Source organism: Camelus ferus, chromosome 9, assembly GCF_009834535.1.
Source record: "Camelus ferus isolate YT-003-E chromosome 9, BCGSAC_Cfer_1.0, whole genome shotgun sequence".
In the NCBI taxonomy this organism is placed as follows: Eukaryota; Metazoa; Chordata; class Mammalia; order Artiodactyla; family Camelidae; genus Camelus; species Camelus ferus.
In genome coordinates this window covers 10,329,938-10,351,437 of record NC_045704.1, presented here as the reverse complement: position 1 = coordinate 10,351,437, position 21,500 = coordinate 10,329,938, and the positions used below count along the sequence as shown (strand labels likewise).

Below are 21,500 nucleotides of genomic sequence, written 5' to 3'. Positions count from 1 at the left end.
CTTGCGTAAAAATGGTAAAATTCTGTTTCTCATTTACAGCTGTGAAATCTGAAAGCTTAGACACAGACTACATGTGTTGCTCAGCAGAGAAAGGGACGATCCAAGCACTGAAACCCCAGGACCAGAGCCCTTAGCTCTAAATGTCTGACCCTCCCCTTCATTCCTTTTTATCTTCTGCTCCCTCCCCCAGTGCCCAACAGCCAAGAAATCCCCTGAAGGATTATTGGCTTGGATGAAGAGCTTGGATTTATTTTTCCCTCAAGATTCCTTCTAGTGGCTGAAATTAAAAACTGCATGTGAAAGACTTCAGAAGTCTGTGCACCAAGCTAAAGACAGTTTTTGCTTGCTTCATCACAGGCTGACTGCTGCCTCTGGTCTAGGGTTGCCAGATGAAATGCCAGATGGCAAGATAAATTTGGATTCCTGCTGGACAATGAATACACTTTATTTAATTATTTAGTATAAGTATGTCACATGTAAGTTGGGACAAAACTGCATGGGACGTGGTTATGTAAAAGTGCCTTTCTTATCATAGCATATCAGGGGCACATACCATCAACATGATTTATCACTTGACACTGATCTTGGTTATCCAGTTGAGGTACAGTGTTTGTCAGGTTTCTCCACTATTAAGTTATTTTTTGGGTCCCCTTTACATACCGTACTCTTTGGAAGGAAGTCCCTAGCGAGAAGTTATGTTCCACATGGAAGAGGAAGAAATTTTCCTCTGCCCTTCTGAGTTCTTCTGGCTGGTCTAAGAATTAAATTCACATGAGACAGATTAACAGGAGAAACTCAAACAGTGTGATAACACGTATACACGGGAGAGACCCAGGAAAACTGGGTAACTTGTCAAATGGCCCAAACCCTTGCCTTAAATAACATCTTCAGCTAAAGAGAAGGAAAAAGAGTTTGGGGGAGGGCCGTGGTTTGGGACTTCAAAGTGGGGGAAGGCAATTCACCACACTTAGCTGCTGCCCTCTGCAGACTTGTCTGGTGTTAGCTTTATTCTCAGAGTGAGCCCTTTATCTAGGTTCTTTAAGGGGAGGTAAAAAGAAAGACTTCCTGCGTGTTCAGTTTCTTAAAAATAATCAGCCTAAATTAATCCTCATGCCAAAGAGATACGTTTTGGGGCACCTGATGTAGTTGGCTCCCCTGCAGTCCCTCCTCTGAAACTTGCTCAAGAAGCTTTGCAGTCCAGGAGCTGGGTTGGTAGATTGTTTCATTGTATTGAGCCAGTGTCTTGGTGCTGACGATGGATCAGTCCAGTTAAATTCATTTCAGAAGGTGGTGAAGCACGCGGGGTCTCAAACTTAGGCCTATAAGGTGCAAAGAATTAAGTATTCAATAGAAGACATTTCTATGGAGACAAAAGAAAAACAAAGATCTATATAAAATTATAGCCCAGTGTCTGAGTCCTGAGAGCTGCCTGTAGAGAAGATTTCTAGAAGTAAGGCACAAAGCATCTTTAGATGGAGTGAGGGCAGACAGTGATAATGGGCAGATTCCAACCAGATTTTCCTGGCTTGAATGTCTCTGGTGAAGTCATCGGGTGTTCAGGTCAGCTTTCTGACTGACTCACATAGAAACAGGCTTGAAGATTGTCTAAATGACAGCTATGATGGTGACCTCTTTTAAGTTTATATCAAGTTGACTCACTTATCTTTGCAGGACTTTAAGAAAAGGGCAGCCTTAGTTTCTCAATGATTCCAAGTCAAAAATAGGGAAAAAACTGGAAATGTTAGTTTGGAGACTATAGCCAAATAACTGAGGAAACTGAAAAAATTCAGGACCCAGCCCAGTGTATGGGTGGAAAACAAAATCTCAAAAACAATGAGCAGAACTAGAATCTAACATCCACAGGTATTATAGTTTCTATTGAAACACAAATTTTTCCTCTGTCTACAATCACCCTCACTTCTACCAAAGGTGGACACATTGAGGCAAATACTGTAGGATTCCACTTAAATGAAGTAGCTAGAGTGATCAGATTCGTAGAGACAGAAAGTAGAATGGTGATTGCCTGGAACTGTGGAGGAGATGGGGGAATTGTTGAATGCGTACAGACACGAAGCTTTGCAAGATGAAGTAGGTTCTGGGGTTCGGTTGCACAAAATGTGTGTGTTGAACATGACTGAACTGAGTACTTAAAAATGGTTAAAATGGTAAATTTTATTTTATGTGTATTTTACCATGATTGAAAACAAAAACCATCTTAGAACCATCCTCTGAGCACACACCAAGTGTCACAAGTTGATAGCACGGCTGAAGCTCCTCGCCCACCCAACCCCATCTCCACCCCGACAACCCAGGGGTGAAGGGCTGTCTTGTGTGCAGAGGGACTCCCCACTTCTGTTTTTAGACATGCTTCAGTTCCAGCCCTACACGGCTTAGACTCAACCTCACTGACTTGGATCCAATGCTCCAGGATCTACTCCAAGAGTCCAGTAAGTCTTGGGTAAACCCTCTTCTGTAGGAGACCAGGCACTGAGTTCAGATACTCCCGAAGAGACCTCTGCAACCCGAGAGTGCGGCTGGGTCAGCCTGGCTCCCCGCCTGAGGGTGGCAAGACCCATTTCCCCGATGAAAGCAGGAGGAGCTGGGAGCTGTGTGCCTTTGTGTGTGTGTGACAGGAAGTGGGATGGGGCGGAGAGATCGGATCAGTGTCCGGAACCTCTAAGAATGATTTTCTGACTGGTCTCCAGCAGTAGCAGAGATTACCCTTACGGAGGGTTTATGATATGCGGACCACTGACTTCAGTCTCGTCTGTACCGTCAGCCCTCTGTATTTGCTGGTGCTCCATCTGGGACTTGAGCATGCATGGATTTTGTTACCTGCTGGGCAAGACTGCATGGTAAGTTAAAGTAAATCACCTTGGGGTTTGTTACACCCAGCGGCTCTGTGATGCTGGCTCTGTTGTTTATCATTGGAAACAGTTTCTTAAAACGGTGGGAAAATACACATAACATAAAATTTGCTGTCTTGACTGTTTTTAAGTGTACAATTTAGTAATGTGAAGTATATTTACATTGTTGAGCAAAAAATTTCCAGAACATTTTTCATCTTGTAAATCTGTGTTGTGTTCCATTTAACAATAACCCCCCATTTCTCCTTCACCCCAGTCCCTGACAAATCACTGTTCTAATTTCCATCTCTATGAGTTTGCCTACTCCAGATATTTCATAGAAGTGGAATCACACAATATTTGTCTTCTTGTGGCTGACTTATGTCACTTAGCATAATGTCCTCAAAGTTCCTCCATGTTGTAGCATGGCTCAGAGTTCCCTGACTTTTTAAGACTGAATAATATTCCACTGTATGTATAGACCACATTATGTTTATCCATCCCTTCCTGGATGGACATTTGGGGTCCTTCCAACTTTCAGCTATTGTGAATAATTCTGCTGTGAATATGGATGTACAAATATGTCTTTGAGACGCTATGTTTGGTCCTTTCGGGTGCACACCCACACGTGGAATTGCTGGATCACATGGTAATTCTATTTTTAATGTTTGGAGGAACCACCATACATTACTGACTGCAGCTGCACCATTTTACATTCCTACCAACAGTGACACGAGGGATCAGCAGCAGCATTTGAACAAGAGGCGCACAGAGAGAGGTCCGGAGGAATAAATGACTTGCTCAGAGGCACAGGGGTGGTGCTGGAGCCAAGACTCTAGCCCAAGTTTCCTGGCTCTTTGAATGCTTGCTCTTAACCAAAATGCTAAGCTAGGAATTTGGAATATTATGGGCAGGAGGCCCCTGATGATAACTTGTGTTGCCTGGGTCAGCCTCGCCCTGCAGAGCTGGCATTCCGTATGCTCCGAAGGATAGGAGACAGTGGTCCTGTCATTTCTCATTCACAGTGAAGGTTAGTCCTCCCTCCAGGCAACTGGGAGACCACTCTGGTTTGATGCTTTCACTGAACTGGGTCAGAGTCTGTCCCTCCCTACAAATCTATCTCATTTTGCCCCAACTTAGAGTTGGGTCAATTCCACTTCATTCTGCAAGCAACGAAGCAGAATGCTATTAGTTTCAGGATCCTTGGTGAAGAAATGCGTGGAGTCTCTGATCAACAAGCCCCTTACAGAGTCACTTCACACACATCAGTGAAGGGAGGGATAATTGTGATGATAGTAATTACCCCCATTTAGAGAGGAAAGGAGGACAAAGTGTGGTATAAGCTTGTGCCAAACCAGACAGGCTGGCACGCAGCAGAGCTGGACTTGAACCAGCAGAGCTGGGTGATTTCAGCTCATGCCACATGACTGAGTCATTCCACTCCTGAGTATTTATCCAGAAAAAATGAAAGTGCTAATTGGAAAAGATCCATGCATCCCGGTATTCACAGGAGCGTTATTTACAATAGCCAAGACACAGAAGCAACCTGATTGTCCATCAACAGATGAATGGATAAAGAAGATGTGGTACATACATTCAGCCATAAAGAAGAATAAAAATTCTGCTTTTGGCAACATGGTTGGACTTGGAGGTTATTATGCTAAGCGAAATAAGTCAGACAGAGGATGACAAATAGTGTATGAACTCACTTACGTGTGAAATCTAAAAAATAAAATGTACTAGTGACTATAACAAAAAAGAAACAGACTCATAGATACAGAGAGCAAACCAGTGGTTATCCGTAGGGAGAGGGACGGGGGGAAGGGCAAGATAGAGGAGTGTGGGGGTAAGAGACACAAACCACTATGTATGCAGTCAGTCAGCTACGAGGGCACGTTGTACAACACACGGAACAGAGCAGCAGATTGTAGCCTCCTGACCCACGTCTGGGATGCTGTGCCAGTACGTTTGTCAATTTGGTCCGAATCCAGTCCACAGGGAAGAGTCTGTGAGTCACATGACTCCTCTGAACACCCTAGACCAGTGGCCTTGGGTGTGGTCAGCATCCTGGTGTGTGCACCCTGGCTGGTGGAGAGGCCATGTACGTAGCTGGACTGGCAATTGTCATCTGCTTCTTGGTGGCCTCCCAGTCTTCTGTATTGTGAATGGATATTTTTTATGACTTTCTGTCTTGTTTTCTCAGCAGATCTGAGCCTCCTCAACTCTGTCTAGAATGTGGTGTCAGAATGTTAGCCAATTTTGTCAGAAGCTGGTCCGCAGGCGGCCCCTGGAGCCCAGGGAGGGGTCTGAGAGTCTCCTGGCTCGTTGTCTGAACACCCTCGACCTGGTGGCCTTGGGTGTGGGCAACACCCTGGGAGCTGGCGTGTACATCCTGGCTGGAGAGGTGGCCAAGGACAAAGCTGGACCGGCAATCATCATCTGCTTCCTGGTGGCCGCCCTGTCTTCTGTGTTGTCTGGGCTCTGCTTTGCAGAGTTTGGGGCCCGCGTACCATGTTCCCGCTCTGCGTACCTCTACAGCTATGTCAGTGTGGGACAACTGTGTGCCTTCATCACTGGCTGGAACCTCATACTGTCCTATGTCATTGGTGAGATGATGGGGTGGGGAAATGTGCTCAGAGGGAGTGTTGGAGACTTGAGTCATTCCTGAGCACTTTGCTATCCACTTTGTGGGAGAAGTGAGTAATGGTGGCAGGGAAACCCCACAACTTCATTCTACTCAGCTCTCCTCCGCTTTCCCTAAGTGATGTGACCAAGAGCCCAGAAGGAAGGGGAACGTAGGAAGTGGGTGGGAGGGAGACACGTCCACAGGCTCATCCCTCACCATGTTGAAGGCTTTGCTCAGCTCTTGCCTTCGTGGGGTTTTCCCTTACACCTCGATTTAAAATTTCAGCCCTCATCCCAGCCCTCCTGGTTCCACTTCCATGTTTTCTCTTTTTGCACAACATTGATCTCCTCCTACCGTATTAAATAGTGGACCGATTCTGTGAATATCTTGGTCTTCTTTCCCACCCCATGAATGAAAGTCTCTGAGATTATTTTGTCTGTTTTTCCCTCGAAATACATCCCATGGCATGTAGTAGGGGTTCAATTAATGTTTGTTAATGAATGTTCCATCTTCTTCTGCAGCCATCGCCAGCGTGGCCAGGGCCTGGAGCTCTGCCTTTGACAGCCTGACTGGGAACCACATCTCTCAGGGGTTACAGGGCACTCTCTCCCTGTACATGCCCTACTTCCTGGCCAAGTACCCAGACTTCTTCGCACTGGGCCTGGTGTTGCTGATGACTGGTGAGACAGGGGTCATAGATGGAATGGGAAGTGTGGGGTGTGGAGAGGGAGCCGGGGTGGGGAAGGCTTGGAGAGGCAGGAGGTGGGGAATTAGGACAGGGAAGAAGGGTCTGTGGTATGAGAGACAGGAAGGCAACACAGACTGTGCTTCCCGCTCTTGGCACCACTGACATTCGGGGCTGGGTCATTGTTTGGTGTGGGGGGATGTCCTGTGCATTTAGGGTTTTTGTTCTTTTCTTAAAGAACATCATTGTCAGATGTTGAGTAGCAACCTTGGCCCTTACTCCCCAGATGTCAGTGACACCCACCACGCAGATTGTGGCAACCACGATGTCTCCAGGCCTTGCCAAACTACGGGTGAAGAAAAAAATCACCCATTTCTTAGACTGACAAGTTTCTTCCTCTGTGCTGAGACCAGAGATCATTTAAATTGAGGTGAAATTCAAACAACAGAAACTCAACTAGTTTATTGATTTCTCCAGCTTTATTGAGATATAACTGACATACAATTATGTACAATTTCAGGGGTACATATTCATGGTTTGACTGATGTGTTTCTTGTGAGGTGATTGCCACAGTATGAAACTGATCATCGTAGTGTGCAGTCAGTGGCACTTAGCACACTCACAATGCTGTGCGACCCTCACCTCCAGCTAGCTCTAAACATTTCTCCACCCCAAAAGGAAAACCCACACCCACTGGGCAGTCACTGTCCACGGTTTCCACTTCTGCCACTGCCCTGCCCCTGACCACCACTAGTCTCTATGCATTTAGTTATTCTGGAAGTTTCACGTCCCATCTTTCCCACAGGAGTGCTGGTTCTGGGAGCTCGAGAGTCGGCCCTGGTTACCAAAGTGTTCACAGGCCTGAACCTTTTGGTTCTCGGCTTCATCATCCTGTCTGGCTTCATTAAGGGAGATCTGCACAACTGGCAGCTCACGGAACAGGACTATAACTTGACAGCATCTGGACCCAACGGCACCTATAGGTTAGGCGGGTGCTCCTGGCCAGAGCAATGCGTGGTGAGGGTGTGGTTACCGTGCAGAACTGGAGACACGGTGGGGACTAAACAGATCTGGGCTGGTGGGTCCAGATGATGGGGCTCCTGGAGCTCAGGACTCATGGTGTCAACTGAGGAGTCCGGTAGAGATCACTGAACACACCTCACCCACGTTCTTCTCGTTTCTCCTCTCACCACAGCTTGGACCATCTGGGTTCTGGAGGGTTTGTGCCTTTTGGCTTTGATGGGATTCTCCGAGGAGCGGCTACCTGTTTCTACGGGTTTATCGGTTTTGATGTCATCGCCACTACAGGTAACACGGTCACTGTCCCCTCAGGGGTTTGGCTCCAGTTTGGGCTGCTCTTGTGCATAAGAGTTTCTAGGAGGTTGTTCTGCTCCTGGAGGCTCAGGAGGGAAGGGGATTGTGTGCTTTCCCCTCAAGGTGTTTCCTGACCCAGTGCTTCTCCCCACCCATCCTGCAGGGGAGGAAGCCCGGAATCCGCAGCGCTCCATCCCCTTGGGCATCCTGACCTCACTCTTCATCTGCTTTTTGGCGTATTTTGGCGTCTCAGCGTCACTCACCCTCATGGTGCCCTACTACCAGATTGACCCTGAGAGCCCCTTGCCGCAGGCTTTTCTCCATGTTGGGTGGGCTCCTGCCAGCTATGTGGTGGCTGTTGGCACCCTCTGTGCACTTACATCTGGGTCAGTGTCGAAGCTTTCTCCCCATCTGCTGTCAGATGCCCAGGTGTCCCAGCCTTTGGGATTGAGAGACAAGAGGGAGAGACCCCTCACACCACGCAGACTAAGGCACAGAAGCCCTGATCTGTCCTATTTCTCCACATCCTCACACATGTTCCCATTTTGTCTCCCAGCCTCCTGGGTACCATGTTCGCCATGTCTCGAGTGACTTACGCGATGGCAGATGACGGACTCCTTTTCCGGAGACTCGCCCGGATCCACACCCGCACACACACCCCCATCGTGGCCACTTTGGCTTCTGGAAACCTTGCAGGTGACTGAACAAAAGCCCCTCCTTTGATCACTTTCCTTAACTTGGACATTTCAGTGGTTTCTGACTCCCTCCCGCACCTCATCTGTGCCTCCTTCTAGCGATCATGGCGTTACTCTTCGAGTTCAGTGATCTTGTGGACGTCATGTCAATTGGGACCCTGTTTGCTTACTCGCTGGTGGTTATTTCTGTTCTTGTCCTCAGGTGAGAGTCCACCACACGCTGACTGGGGGTCTTGCCCTTGTGGGGATGGATGGGGAGGCAATCCCCGTCTACATGCATGCTGCTTTCTAAATGTCCCGTTGTGCGTACGGCAGGATCGAGGTGTGTTAGACTGTCTGTATTGGGTGGGTAGGGGCTGCTGTTAATATTGCCTTAACACCTGTAATTCAGGTACCAGCCAGATCAGCATTTACAGACGAATCAGAGCACAGAGGACAAAACTGAGACTCCTGAACCTGAAGCAGGTCCTTTGGAATCTGTACCTAAAGCAGGAATCTTAAAGACTCTAAAGAGTCTGTGTGACCCTATCAACACCAGCCCCACTCTGAAATCTGGCCGGATTGTCTACGGATGTGCCTTACTGCTTGGTGAGCAGCGGGATGGCTGTTTGGCGGTGTCCTGACGTTGACAGGAGCAGGTGGGAGTGTGTGTCTTTGGCAGTGGAGGCACAGTCTTGGAGACAGAATGGTCCTTTGTGATGTGGGCAGTTCTGCTGGGGGAGGGGTGTGACCCAAGGCCTGACACACCGGCTTCTGGACTTGACCCTGTTCTCCTCCCACTGGACCCTGCAGTTCTCCTGCTGACGGCCCTGAGCCTGGTGCTGGCCCAGTGGCCCCGCCGTGTGTTCTCTGGAGACCCCGTCTGTACAACGGTGGCTGTGCTGCTGCTGGTGCTCAGCGTCGGGGTCACTGTCACCATCTGGAGGCAGCCCCAGGGCCCCACTCCTCCTCCCTTCAAGGTGGGTGACCTTATGTGCCCAAACTATCCACCCTGAGTGAAGGAAGTCTGCACGCTGTGAGGTCTGAACTATCTTGGCTGGACCAGGGAAGGAGGCGAGTCGCCCTAACCAGTGGCCCTTCCCTGGTCCACTCTCAGTGCTTCTCACACCCAGCCTGGGGAGGCGCTGGCTGCTCCGTGTGACCAGGCCTGGCGTCTCCCCCCCCCCCCCCCGTGGGGGCGGGGCCTGCCTTGGCGAGGCCTGCGGCGCGCTCAGGGTTAGCTGCCTTCGCCCGCAGGTGCCTGCTCTGCCTGTCCTCCCAGTGCTGAGCATCTTCGTGAATGTCCACTTGATGATGCAGATGACCAGTCGGGCCTGGGCCCAGTTTGGCATTTGGAATGCCATTGGTAAGTGACTTTCTGAAAAAATGAGGCCTCTGGAGTGACTGGACCCTTCCTACTACCCCTCCCCCAAACTGTGTGAGATGCCACAATAGGAGGCCTATTGACCATCTGTAAGTGGGGAAAGCGCCTACCTTTCCTTCTCATCGTCTCATTGCCCGACTAGGATTCGCCATATACTTTGGATATGGGATCCGACACAGCTTGGAGGACACTGATCCACAGCCTCCAGCCTCCAACTCACAGACTCTTGACAAAAACATCCCTGGTGCTGAATCCTCTTAACCGCAGGACACGGCTGCTGTGTGGAATCCCTGCGTACATGGGAGGTACCTGCTGGTTCAAGGACACTTTGAACTTCTATGGAGTGTGAAGGTAGCATGCATTTAGGGCCCTGTATTTATTGCCAGCAGACAAAGTGACTTTATTGTTGTACAATGTTTAAATAAACTTTTAAAGCTGTAATATACATACAGAAAAGTGCATGCTCCCTAAGGGTGTAGCAAGATGAAATTTCACAAAGAATATACAACATAGTCAACAACCAGAGGAGGAAATAAAATATTAATCTGTACATAGGAAGGGCTTTTTTGTACCTATTTCCAGCAAAAACACAGAGATTTCCATGTGGGAGGGAAATGCAGGTAAGTAATATTGTGTCAGGTGTTGCTCTTTAAATATTAGGACACAAATAATTTGGAAGTAACAGGAAAGAAACAGATCCATTGTGTGAACAGTAACATGAGACAGCAGCATACTTATATTAATGACAACGTAGACTTTGAGATAAAGGGGACAATAACAGATGAAGTGGATCATTTCATAATGCTAAAGAGAAATGATTATTTTTATCTTTTCCCCCAGTTTCATTGAGATATAGTGTAACATGGTGTAAATGATTATTTTTTCTTTACTTTTCTGTCACATAGTCTTGGAATTACACAGTAGAGTCAATGTGAAAAAAGTTCTCAACTAAAAAACACCTGCATTGCCAAGAGGTAGGGAAATGGGATGGGATGCAGCAGAGTAATGGTTGGTTGATAAATGGTTACAGTTGGGCGGAACTAAAAGAAAGGAAGTCAGACTGGAGAGACAAGATTAGAAAGGTGTTCCTGCAGAACTGAAGGCTTGAAATTGAGGTTACGAACATTGAAGGCACTGGTGAAAATTAAGTATAGAACTGTTTGTGGAAATGAACTGTTGAAGTAGAGAGAAGGAGGAATGAGAGTCAGGAAACTGAGCAGCACAGTTAGGAGATGAATTAAAAGATAAATGGAGGAGGATTAACAGAATTAGAAAAGTGACTGCCTTGCGAATTCTAATGATATTACCAACTTAGGAAACAACCCATGGAGACTGAAACCATTAGGTGAAACTCTAAGGGAAGAGGTTGACATCAGCTGATTTTCTTTGTTACCTTCCTGACGTGGGACCACAAGATACCATGTGAAGCCCCACGTGCTGTGGTAGACAACACAGAACACTGCCCAGAGCACAGTCTTCATGAAAAGTTGAATCAGAATGTAACGAAGCCTCTCGACCAACTACCAGCGCATAGAAGTCATAAGGGATAGATTCACATTTCAGATGAAAACACAACCAGCCAAAACCAGAATGTGAGCAGTTTTCGAGGAAAGAAAAATGGTGCACTTTCCGTAACAGTTAAATGATATGACCTATTCTGGAGAGTTAATACAGGCACCCCTCAGAGGGACTGTGGGTTTGGTTCCAGACCATGGCAATAAAGAGAGTGGCACATTTTTTTTTGGTTTACCGGTGCATATAAAAGTTATATTTACACTATTAAGTGTGCAATAGCATTCTCCTTAATAAAACAATGTATAATTTTATATTAAAAATACTTCACTGCTAAGAAATTCTCTCCATCATCTGACAACACAGGATTACGACAAAACTTCAATTTGCAAAACATGCAGTGTTTTCAAAGCCCAATAAAGTGACGTATGCCTGTAAAAGTAAATGTATCTGTACATATTAAAATATGTATATGTGCAATTAATATGCATCAAATATGTATCTCTATCAACATATGTATTACAATATATAAAGCTCATTGTTACCTGAAATTCACTATATCTAAGGTGCCTTGCATTTTTGTTAGTGGATAAAGCGACCTCCAAATTAGAAAGCGCACCAAAAGTGCAGGTCCTTGACCACCCGCTGGAAAAGCATTCTCAGCAGAGGCAGAGGGACAAGCCGTGAGGCTGCTCTATTGCACGAAAGGGGAAAAGACCCTTGAGTGAGAAGACACTCAAGGAGGGGAGACGTGAGCCCAGGTGGCTTGATGAGAACCCCTGGTTGAGGGTCTCCATTGGGTCCTTCTTTGTGGCTTCTTGTCTCCTTCTGTCCTTTCCATGCTCATTTCTGTGGCTCATTCTGCTCTGTGAAGCACGCACTTTGCAAAAATAAAATTAAGCAAGCAGGTTCTTCAAACAGCGTGGTTATACATATTAAACTGATTCAGGGCTTTTGTCTTTCCATTACTCAAGCAAAAATATTTTCTGAAGTCAGACATGGATTAATTTTAAACTTTTCAAGGAGGTCTCTGGTCAGTAAATCTGGGTTTTGGTTCCATAGTTCCCTGCCTCCCTCATTTTTATTTAATAAATCTGTCACCCTTTGGTCTCTGTGTGTGCTCTCTGCATTCTAATTTCTTCTTACAAGGACATTAGTCATACTGGCTTAAGGCCCACTCTAATGACTTCATTTAACTTTAATCACCTCTTTAACACCCTATCCCCAGGTACAGTCACATTCTGACATATTGGGGGTTAGGACTTCAGCAGATGAATTTGAGAGCAGGAAGATGCATTCAGCCTGTAAAGGTTTTAACCACCATTTACTTCCTGAAGCTAAAGCAGTGTCTGGAATACAGTAAGTGCTCAATTATATTTGATGAGAAATGTAAACAATGATCACAAGTACGTGTAATATTTGATGTCACGCAAGATGGAGAAATTTTTATTTGCCAGATATTATCAAAGAAACAACACAATATTTGGGGGGAAAATTGTTAAACTACTTGGAATGGAAAAATGAGACTTTTAACACCGTGTCTAGTCTATGAGGGGTTCTACGTAGATTATTTTACGTGAGAAAAGAAACGCAGGGAGAAATTGGGAGGAGGCTAGAGAAGAGAGGGGGAAGGGGTTCTGTGAGATGAGAGTGTCTTCCCTGCATCCGATGCCTCACTTTCGTGTGAAAATCATGAAATAACTGACGGATGTGGATGTCTTGTGGAAAGCTGTGAAGGATGTCTAAAATTATTCCTCTTGCTCTGGAGTGATGAAAGGGATAAGCCAGCTGGCAGAAGCAGGAGACAGAGCGAAGCTTGAACATGTTACTCTGTCAGAATCCATACAAACCGTGGCCCCCACGGGCAGCAGGGAGCCCGTGGATGTTTCTGAGCATGGAAACAATGTGAAGAAGGTGGTTTTGGGGAGATGATTTCTGCTCCTTCCAGGGACAGTGGTACAACGTGGACTCCCTCCAGGACCCACATGTTTCTCTCCTCCCTGCCATATGCTTCCACACTTTACTGGGGGTGTGAGGCTGGAAAAGTCACCTAACTATCCTTCTAAACCTCTAAAGTTTGGCAAAGAAATGGAGAAATAAGACACAGGATAAGTCCTTACATAACCTATGTAAAATGGGAATTTCGAGGTGAGGTAGCTGGCTCTGTCCATGTGCAGACTGTGGAAAGTTGAGCAGAGTGAAAATTCTGGGAGGTAAGGGGGTTGTGAGTGGGGTTGATGAGCAGCTGAATTCAAGTGTCCATGGAAACAGTCAATAAACAGTCTATACTGGGAATAGGAAAGGGTTTTATTTGAGCCAAACTGAGATCTATATCCCCGGGGGCAGCCTCTCTGATAGCCTGAGGAGCTGCTCCATCGAACCCTGGTTTTCAGCACAAACTTACACCTCATCCAAACAAAGAACAAGCATCAGACATGACAGGGTATGTTCCTTCAGGATTTCGAAAGAGACCGACTTAGTATATAGACAGCAGGACAGCAGGACCCTGGTGTCTGCGAGGGGAACCTTATCTTTGAACACAGACACCATAAGAAGGGGTTGTTCATCCTAATCGTCCAGATGCTCTTCCCTCAGTGGTCAAAGCAGCTGTGCTGTGAAAGTGTCACAGGTCTATTTAGGTCACACAAAGTTCAGGCTGGAAAAAAAAAACAAAACAGAGTTCAGGCTGAACCATGTAGAAGCCAAAATGACTTCCCAATGCCTCAGGCTGTGAAAATTTTCTCCTTTACAAGCATACAAAAATCTTAGAGCCCTCTAGTCCAGTATTCTACGTCTGAGGACACACCCAGAAGAGTTGAAACACACTCCGGAAGACGTGTTTGTACACCCGTGTTCACAGCAGCGTTATTCACAGTGGCTAAAACATAAAGCAACCCACGTGCCCAGGGACCACAAATGATAAGCCAAACGAGGTGTGTACAAATGAGAGAGTATTACTCAGTATTAAAACGGAATGGACTCAACCCTTGCCACAAAATGGAGGAGTCTTTTGGACATTATAATAATTGAAATAAGCCTGACAGTAAGTGACAGGTATAACTCCACTTAAACAAAGGCTCCCAAGTGGTCAGATCCATAGAGACAGAAAGTAGAATGGTGATTGCCAGGAACTGTGGAGGAGACAAGGGGGAATTGTTGCTGAATGGGTACAGAATCTGAGTTTTGCAAGATGATAAAAGTTCTGGAGTTTGTGAATGTACTTAGCAATACTTAAAAATGATTAAAGTGGTAAACTTTATGCTATGTGCATTTTACCACATTAAAAAAAAAAAAGCATCTCAGCCCACTCCTTGAAGGCAACCACAGAAGTGTGGAGAGCTGATAGCACCACCACAGAAGCTCCCCGCCCACCCGACCCCACCTCCACCCAACAGCTCAGGAGTTAAGGATGGGCTTTTGTGCACAGGGACTCCCCACTTCTGTTTTTAGACATGCTTCAGTTCCAGCCCTACACGGCTTAGACTCAGCCTCACCGACTTGGATCCAATGCTCCAGGATCTACTCCAAGAGTCCAGTAAGTCTTGTGTTAACCCGTCCTCTGTAGGAGACCAGGCACTGAGTTCAGATACTCCCGAAGAGACCTCTGCAACCCGAGAGTGCGGCTGGGTCAGCCTGGCTCCCGCCTGAGGGTGGCAAGACCCATTTCCCCGATGAAAGCAGGAGGAGCTGGGAGCTGTGTGCCTTTGTGTGAGAAGAGGTGGGGGATGGATTTGTCCCTGGAGATTCTAAGACTCCTTTTTTTGACTGGGGTTCAAACAACAGTAAAAATTACCCTTACGGAGGGTTTATGATGTGTGGGCCGCTGACTTCAGTCTCCTGTGTTCTGCTGGCACTTTCTACCTGTGGGTTCCCCTCTGCGGATACCCAGGCAGTGGAGCATCCACAGCTCTTGGTGTTAGGAGACGGGGACTGTATGGTGATTTACTAAACCACCATTGGGCTTGCTAACCCAGCAACTCTGTGAAGCTGGATCTATTATGCATTATTGGCAGTAGTTTAAGAATATGGTGGCAGAATACATAGAGCATAAAATCGGCCATCTTAACCGTTTTTCAGTGTACAGTTCAGTCATGCTAAATATGTTTACCTTGTCAAGCAACCAATCTCCAGAACAGGGTGCCTATGCCTGGAAGGGAGCTGTTACCAGAGCTATTGCCTGAGCCTGCTGGGTCTTAACTGCCTTTGGTTCAGAGCGACCCACATGCCAAAGTGGCACATTTTGGGGAGACGGATACTGCTCCCCCTCACCTCGCTTCAAGCATTCCCTTCAGTAATTTTGAAACATATTTGAAGTCTTCCTGGGCACCAGAAATTGACACATTGTAACTGATTAGACTTGAATTAAAAAAAAAAAAAGTCTTCCTTCTGTTTGAAGAAACTGAGGCTCAGAGATGGGGAACTTGCCCAGTGTGCCCACTTACCTACCACCTGCTCTCCAGATCTCTGCTGCTTTGTGGAACTGGGCTCCCAGAGCTAAGGGTGGATGGACGTTCTTGATGGCTTTGTGTCTTGTTGTCTCAGCAGATCTGAGCCTCCTCAACCCCGTCTAGGATGCGGTGTCAGGATGTTCTCCAATTTGGCCAGAAGCTGGTCTGCAGGCAGCTGCTGGAGCCTGCAGAGGAGTATGAGAGCCACGTAGCTCATCTGAACATCCTAGACCTGGTGGTTTTGGGTGTGGGCAGCACCCTGTGGGCTGGCGCGTACATCATGGCTAGCGCAGTGGCCATGCATATAGCTGGACCAGCGATTATCATCAGCTTCTTGGTGGCCGCCCTGTCTTCTCTGTTGTCTGGGCTCTGCTATGCTGAGCTTGGGGCCAGGGTGCCAAGCTCCAGTTCTCTGTATCTCTCCAGCTACGTCACCATGGGACAACTGTTTGCCTTCATCACTGGCTGGAACTTCATACTGTTCTCTGTCATTTGTGAGATGATGGGGAGAAGGAAGGGGTGGGGGTTAAGACTGGGAAACTAGTGGGGAGGGTTGGAGTCTTCACTCATTCATAAGCACCTTGTTACTGGTCATGCAGGGGAAGGGGGTTTTAGTGGCAGAAAAACCCCATAACGTCATGCTACTCTGCTCTAGCCCATTTTCCTTAAATGGTTGGGCTGAGAACCCAGAAGGAAAGGGAACTGTAAGAAGTGGGTGAGAGGGGGACATGTCCCACAGGCGCATCCCTCAGCACTTTGAAGTCTTTGCTCAGCTCTTGCCTTCATGGGGTTTTCCTTTACCACTTGATTTAAATTTGACCCTCATCTCCCAGACCTCCCATCTCTCTTTGAGATTAGGTATCTTGTTTTTTTTTTTTTTTTTTAAAGTCCCAAGGCACATAGTAGGGAATGAATTTACATTTGTTAATAAATAGTCCTATTGCCACTGCAGACACCGCCTGTGTGGCCAAGGCCTGGAGCTACGCCTTTGACAGCCTGACTGGGAACCACATCTCTCAGGGGCTACAGGGCACTTTCTCTGTGCATATGCCCTACTTCCTGGCCGCGTACCCAGACTTTGTGGCGCTGGGCCTGGTGTTGCTCATGACTGGTGAGACAGGGGTCAGAGATAGGATGGGAAGAGTTGGGTGTGGAGGGGAAGTTGTGTGGGAAAGAGTTGGATGGCAGAATGGTGGGAGATTAGGATGGGAAAGAACTATGACAGGAAGGCAAAAAATAGACCATCATTTCTTTCCCCCTTGGCACCACATACAGCTTGGGCTGGATCATTCTTTGGTGTGGGATGCAGTCCTGTGCATTAAGGGTTTTTAAAAAATGACTGTTGGATGTTGAGTACATCCCTGGCCTTTACTCAGTGGCCCCATCCCACAAAGTGTGACAATCAAAATGTCTCCAGACGTTGCCAGATGTCCCCTAGGAGGCAAAATCAGCCCTGCTCTGAATCATTTCCTTAGATGAAGTTTCTTCCTCTCTACTGGGACTAGAGAAGTTTTTTTTTTCAATACAGAGGCAATTCTCATAGCATAAAATTAAACATTTTACTGTTTTTTCCAGCTTTATTGAGATATACTTGACATGAACACTGCACAGGCTTAAGGTGTAGAATGTGATGGTTTGATAGATGTATATAAGTGAGATGATTGTCACAATAAGAAATTACGCCTCTTAACGTGTACACGTGACAACATTTAGTACATTCACAGTGTTGTGTAACCATCACCTCCATCAAGTTCCAAATATTTTCATCACCCCAGAAGGAAACCCCATTCCCCCTGAGCAGTCACTGTCCGTCTGCCACCTGACCTGGTCCCCTCACTCAGCCCCTGGGTACCACTGTTCTTCTTTCTGTCTCTAAGGAGGTTATTTTGAGTGTTTTATATCCCATCTTTCCCACAGGAGTACTGATTTTAGGAGCTCGTGTGACGCCCCTCGTTGCCAAAGTGTTCACTGGTCTGAACCTTTTGGTTCTCGGCTTCATCCTCCTCTCTGGCTTCATTAAGGGAGATCTGCACAACTGGCAGCTCACGGAGCAGGACTATAACTCGGCAGCATCTGGACCCAATGGCACCTACAGCTCAGAAGGGTACTCTTGATCCTTGGGGGGTTGGGGCAGAGCTGGGAAAATGTTGGGGACTAAGGAGATCCGGGCTGGCGGATCCAGATGCTGCGGGTCCTGGAGCTCAGGACTCATGGTGTCAACTGAGGAGTCCAGCAGAGGTGGCTGAACACACCTCACCCACGTTCTTCCTCATTTCTTCTCTCATAGGTTGGGCCCTCTGGGTTCTGGAGGGTTTGTGCCCTTCGGCTTTGATGGGATTCTCCGAGGAGCAGCTTTATGTTACTATTTGTTTTCTGGTTTTGCTGTCATTGTCAATAAAGGTAACATGCTGATCGTGTTTCCTATCAGAGGTTTGGCCAGTTTGGGCTGCCCTTGGGCATAGGGGTTGGTAGAAGACTATCCTGCTTTTGGAGGTTCAAGAGGGAAGGGGATTTTGTGCTTTCACCCCAGTGTGTTCTGATCCAGCGCTTCCGCTCCTTCTGCAGGGAAGGGAGCCCGGAATCCACAGCGCTCCATCCCCTTGAGCATGGCCATCTCCATCTTCATCTGCTTTTTGGTGTTTTCTGGCGTCTCAGCGTCACTCACCTTCATGGTGCCCTACTACCAGACTGATCCTTACAACCCCTTGCCGCAGGCTCTTCTCCATGTTGGATGGGCCCCTGCCAGCTATGTCATGGCTGTTGTCATCCTGTGTGCTCTTTTATACAGGTCAGTGTCAAGGCTTCCTCCCCATCTACTGTCAGATTCTCAGGTATCCTGTCCCTTGACATTGAGAGACACTTAGAGGGAAATACACCTTATGCCAAATAGATTCAGGAGCAGTAGATTGAGGATCAGATGCTCCAATCTGTCCTGTATCTCCGTGTCCTCACACACATTTCCATTTTTTTCCCCAGCCTCCTAGGTACCATGTTCTTCATGTCTCGCATGACCTATGCAATGGCAGATGACGGGCTCCTTTTCCGGGAACTTGCCCGCATCCGTGCCAGCACAGGCACCCCCATCATGGCCACCACGTCTTCTGGAAGTCTTGCAGGTGAGTAAATAAATCACTCTCCTTCTTTGATCAACTTCCTTGTTTTGGATTTTTCCAGTGGCTTCTCACTCCCTCCCCACACACTCATCCTAGGGCTCCTGGCGTTACTCTTCAAGTTCCATGACATCGTGGAACTGATATCTCTTGGGATCCTTCTTGCTTACACCATCATGCCTTTTTCTGTTCTTGTCCTCAGGTGAGACTCCATGACACCTCGGCTGGGGGTCTTGGGCTCATGGAGATTGATGGGGAGTTAGTCCTCTTCTGCCCTCATGCTGCCTTCTAACTGTCCCGCCATGCTTGAGGCAGGACAGATGTGGGATAGGCTGGCTGATGTTGGCTGAGTAGGGGCTGCTGTTAATATTTCCTTAATACCTCTAATTCAGGTACCAGCCAGATCCGAATTCAAGCAAGAATGAGAACACAAAGAACAAAAGTGAAATTTCTGAACGTGAACCAAGTTCTTCCAAACCTGGGCCTGAAGCAGGAACCTCAAATGTTCTAAAGCTTCTGTGGGGCCGTGTGAACACCAGCCCCACTCAGAAATCTGGCCGGATTGCTTACGGATGTGCCTTACTGCTTGGTGAGCCGTGGGATGGCTCTTTGGAGGTGTTCAGAGATTGAGAGGATGGGGTGGGACTGTGATCTTGGCAGGTGTTGAGGATTCTTGGAGATAATATGAGCTTCCTGATGAGGGCAGTTTGGGGAGGGGTCTGACCCAAGGCCTGACACACCGGCTTCTGGACTTGACCCTGTTCTCCTCCCACTGGACCCTGCAGTTCTCCTGCTGACGGCCCTGAGCCTGGTGCTGGCCCAGTGGCCCCGCCGTGTGTTCTCTGGAGACCCCGTCTGTACAACGGTGGCTGTGCTGCTGCTGGTGCTCAGCGCCGGGGTCACTGTCACCATCTGGAGGCAGCCCCAGGGCCCCACTCCTCCTCCCTTCAAGGTGGGTGACCTTATGTGCCCAAACTATCCACCCTGAGTGAAGGAAGTCTGCACGCTGTGAGGTCTGAACTATCTTGGCTGGACCAGGGAAGGAGGCGAGTCGCCCTAACCAGTGGCCCTTCCCTGGTCCACTCTCAGTGCTTCTCACACCCAGCCTGGGGAGGCGCTGGCTGCTCCGTGTGACCAGGCCTGGCGTCGCCCCCCCCCCCGTGGGGGCGGGGCCTGCCTTGGCGAGGCCTGCGGCGCGCTCAGGGTTAGCTGCCTTCGCCCGCAGGTGCCTGCTCTGCCTGTCCTCCTAGTGCTGAGCATCTTCGTGAATGTCCACTTGATGATGCAGATGACCACTTGGACCTGGGCCCAGTTTGGCATCTGGAGTGCCATTGGTAAGTGACTTTCTGGGATAAAGAGACTTCCTAAGTGACTAAATCCAACCCTCTTCCTACTACCCCTCCCCCAAACTGTGTGAGACTCCACAATAGGAGGCCTATTGGGCCTTTGTAAGTGGGGAGAGCACCCACTTTTCCTTCTCATTGTCTCATTGCCCGACTAGGATTCGCCATATACTTTGGATATGGGATCCGACACAGCTTGGAGGACACTGATCCACAGCCTCCAGCCTCCAACTCCTAATCTCTTGACAAATCATCCCTAGTGATGAATCCTCTTAAGCACAGGAAACGGATGCTGTGTGGATTCCCTCTGTACATGGGAGGCACCTGCTAGGTCGTGGACAATTTGAGCCTCTGTGAATTGTGAGGATGGGATGCATTTAGAGCCCTGTAGTCACTGCCAACAGAGGAAATGATTTTAATGTTGTACAATTTTAAGTAAACCTTTAAAAGCATAATATACATACTTAAAAATACAGGCTTCATAAACTTCCAACAAGATGAATTTTCAGAAAGACAGTACAGCAATGTAACCAGCAACCAGAGGAAGAAATAAAATATTGATGTGCAAAATAAGAAGCGCCTTATTGTGCCTCTTTCCAGCAAAAACACAGAGATTGCAAATGAGAAGGAAATGCAGGCAACTGTACATTATGTCAAGAGTTACACGTTCAATAGGAGGACACAAGTAGTTTGGAAGTAAAATGAAAGTAACAGATACATTGTGTGGACAGCAACACGAGAAAGCTGGGGCGGCTACATTAGTATCAGGCAAATCAGACTTCACGATAAAGAAACTAATAACAGGTAAAGCGGGTCATTTCATAATGATAAAGGGAAACGATCCTTTTTATCTTTTCCCCCAGCGTTACTGAGATGTTGTGTAGCATTGTGTGAATGATGATTTCTGGTTACTTTTCTGACTCAGACTCTTAGAGTTCCACACTAGAGTTGGTGAGGAAAAGTTCTCAATTGAGAGGAAAAAAACAAAAACAAAAACAAAAACCTCCTGCTTTGCTAGAGGAGACAGAAAAGAGCAGGAAGTAAGAGTTGGTTGATAAATGGTCACAGTTGGGTGGAACTAAAAGAAAGGAAGTTAAACTGGAAAAATGAGATGAAAAGTTGCTGCTGCAAATTGAGATTATGGACACTGAACTCATTGGTGATAATGAAGCAGAGGACTGTGTATGGGAATGAATAACTGAAGTAGAGAGAAGGAGGGATGGGACTCAAGAAACTGAGCAGCAAATTTATTAGATGAATTTAAAAATAGATTGAGGAGTATTAACAGAATTAGGAAAATCACTATATTGCAAGTTGGAATAAAACTGCAGACTTAGGATGCAATTGATGGCGATGGAAACTGTTAGGCGAAACTCTGATGGACGAGATTGACATCGCCTGATTTTCGCCTTTCCTTCCTGATATGGGACCACCGTACAGCACGTGCAACCCCATGTGCTGTAACAGACAACACAGAACACTGCCCATAGCACAGTCTTCATGAAAAGTTGAATCAGAATGTAATCAAACCTCTAGATCAACTACTAGCTCACAGCAG

General features: G+C 47.3%; 2 protein-coding genes across 2 annotated transcripts; both read left to right on the top strand.

Moving 5' to 3' along the window:
- Nucleotides 1-5,079: 5,079 nt before the first annotated feature.
- LOC116665941 (cationic amino acid transporter 3-like) lies at nucleotides 5,080-9,790 on the top strand. The gene is made up of 11 exons (XM_032487374.1): nucleotides 5,080-5,452; nucleotides 5,994-6,152; nucleotides 6,963-7,140; nucleotides 7,353-7,465; nucleotides 7,635-7,857; nucleotides 8,028-8,167; nucleotides 8,266-8,368; nucleotides 8,558-8,754; nucleotides 8,959-9,125; nucleotides 9,403-9,511; nucleotides 9,672-9,790. Exons 1-11 carry the CDS (start codon nucleotides 5,080-5,082, stop codon nucleotides 9,788-9,790), a joined length of 1,881 nt encoding a protein of 626 aa, XP_032343265.1.
- Nucleotides 9,791-15,587: 5,797 nt separating this feature from the next.
- LOC102516723 (cationic amino acid transporter 3) lies at nucleotides 15,588-20,218 on the top strand. The gene is made up of 11 exons (XM_014552559.2): nucleotides 15,588-15,983; nucleotides 16,442-16,600; nucleotides 17,407-17,593; nucleotides 17,777-17,889; nucleotides 18,055-18,277; nucleotides 18,466-18,605; nucleotides 18,699-18,801; nucleotides 18,992-19,188; nucleotides 19,385-19,551; nucleotides 19,825-19,933; nucleotides 20,101-20,218. Exons 1-11 carry the CDS (start codon nucleotides 15,614-15,616, stop codon nucleotides 20,178-20,180), a joined length of 1,848 nt encoding a protein of 615 aa, XP_014408045.2. The 5' UTR covers nucleotides 15,588-15,613; the 3' UTR covers nucleotides 20,181-20,218.
- Nucleotides 20,219-21,500: the final 1,282 nt, after the last annotated feature.

Excerpts from the sequence above, each read along its gene's own strand:
- LOC102516723 (XM_014552559.2), top strand. The coding sequence starts at position 15,614 with ATGCGGTGTCAGGATGTTCTCCAATTTGGCCAGAAGCTGGTCTGCAGG. Across the intron at positions 15,984-16,441 it reads CATACTGTTCTCTGTCATTT|ACACCGCCTGTGTGGCCAAG; the intron begins GTGAGATGATGG and ends TTGCCACTGCAG. Across the intron at positions 18,606-18,698 it reads GTCTTCTGGAAGTCTTGCAG|GGCTCCTGGCGTTACTCTTC; the intron begins GTGAGTAAATAA and ends CACTCATCCTAG.
- LOC116665941 (XM_032487374.1), top strand. The coding sequence starts at position 5,080 with ATGTGGTGTCAGAATGTTAGCCAATTTTGTCAGAAGCTGGTCCGCAGG. Across the intron at positions 7,466-7,634 it reads TGATGTCATCGCCACTACAG|GGGAGGAAGCCCGGAATCCG; the intron begins GTAACACGGTCA and ends CCCATCCTGCAG. Across the intron at positions 8,369-8,557 it reads ATTTCTGTTCTTGTCCTCAG|GTACCAGCCAGATCAGCATT; the intron begins GTGAGAGTCCAC and ends CCTGTAATTCAG.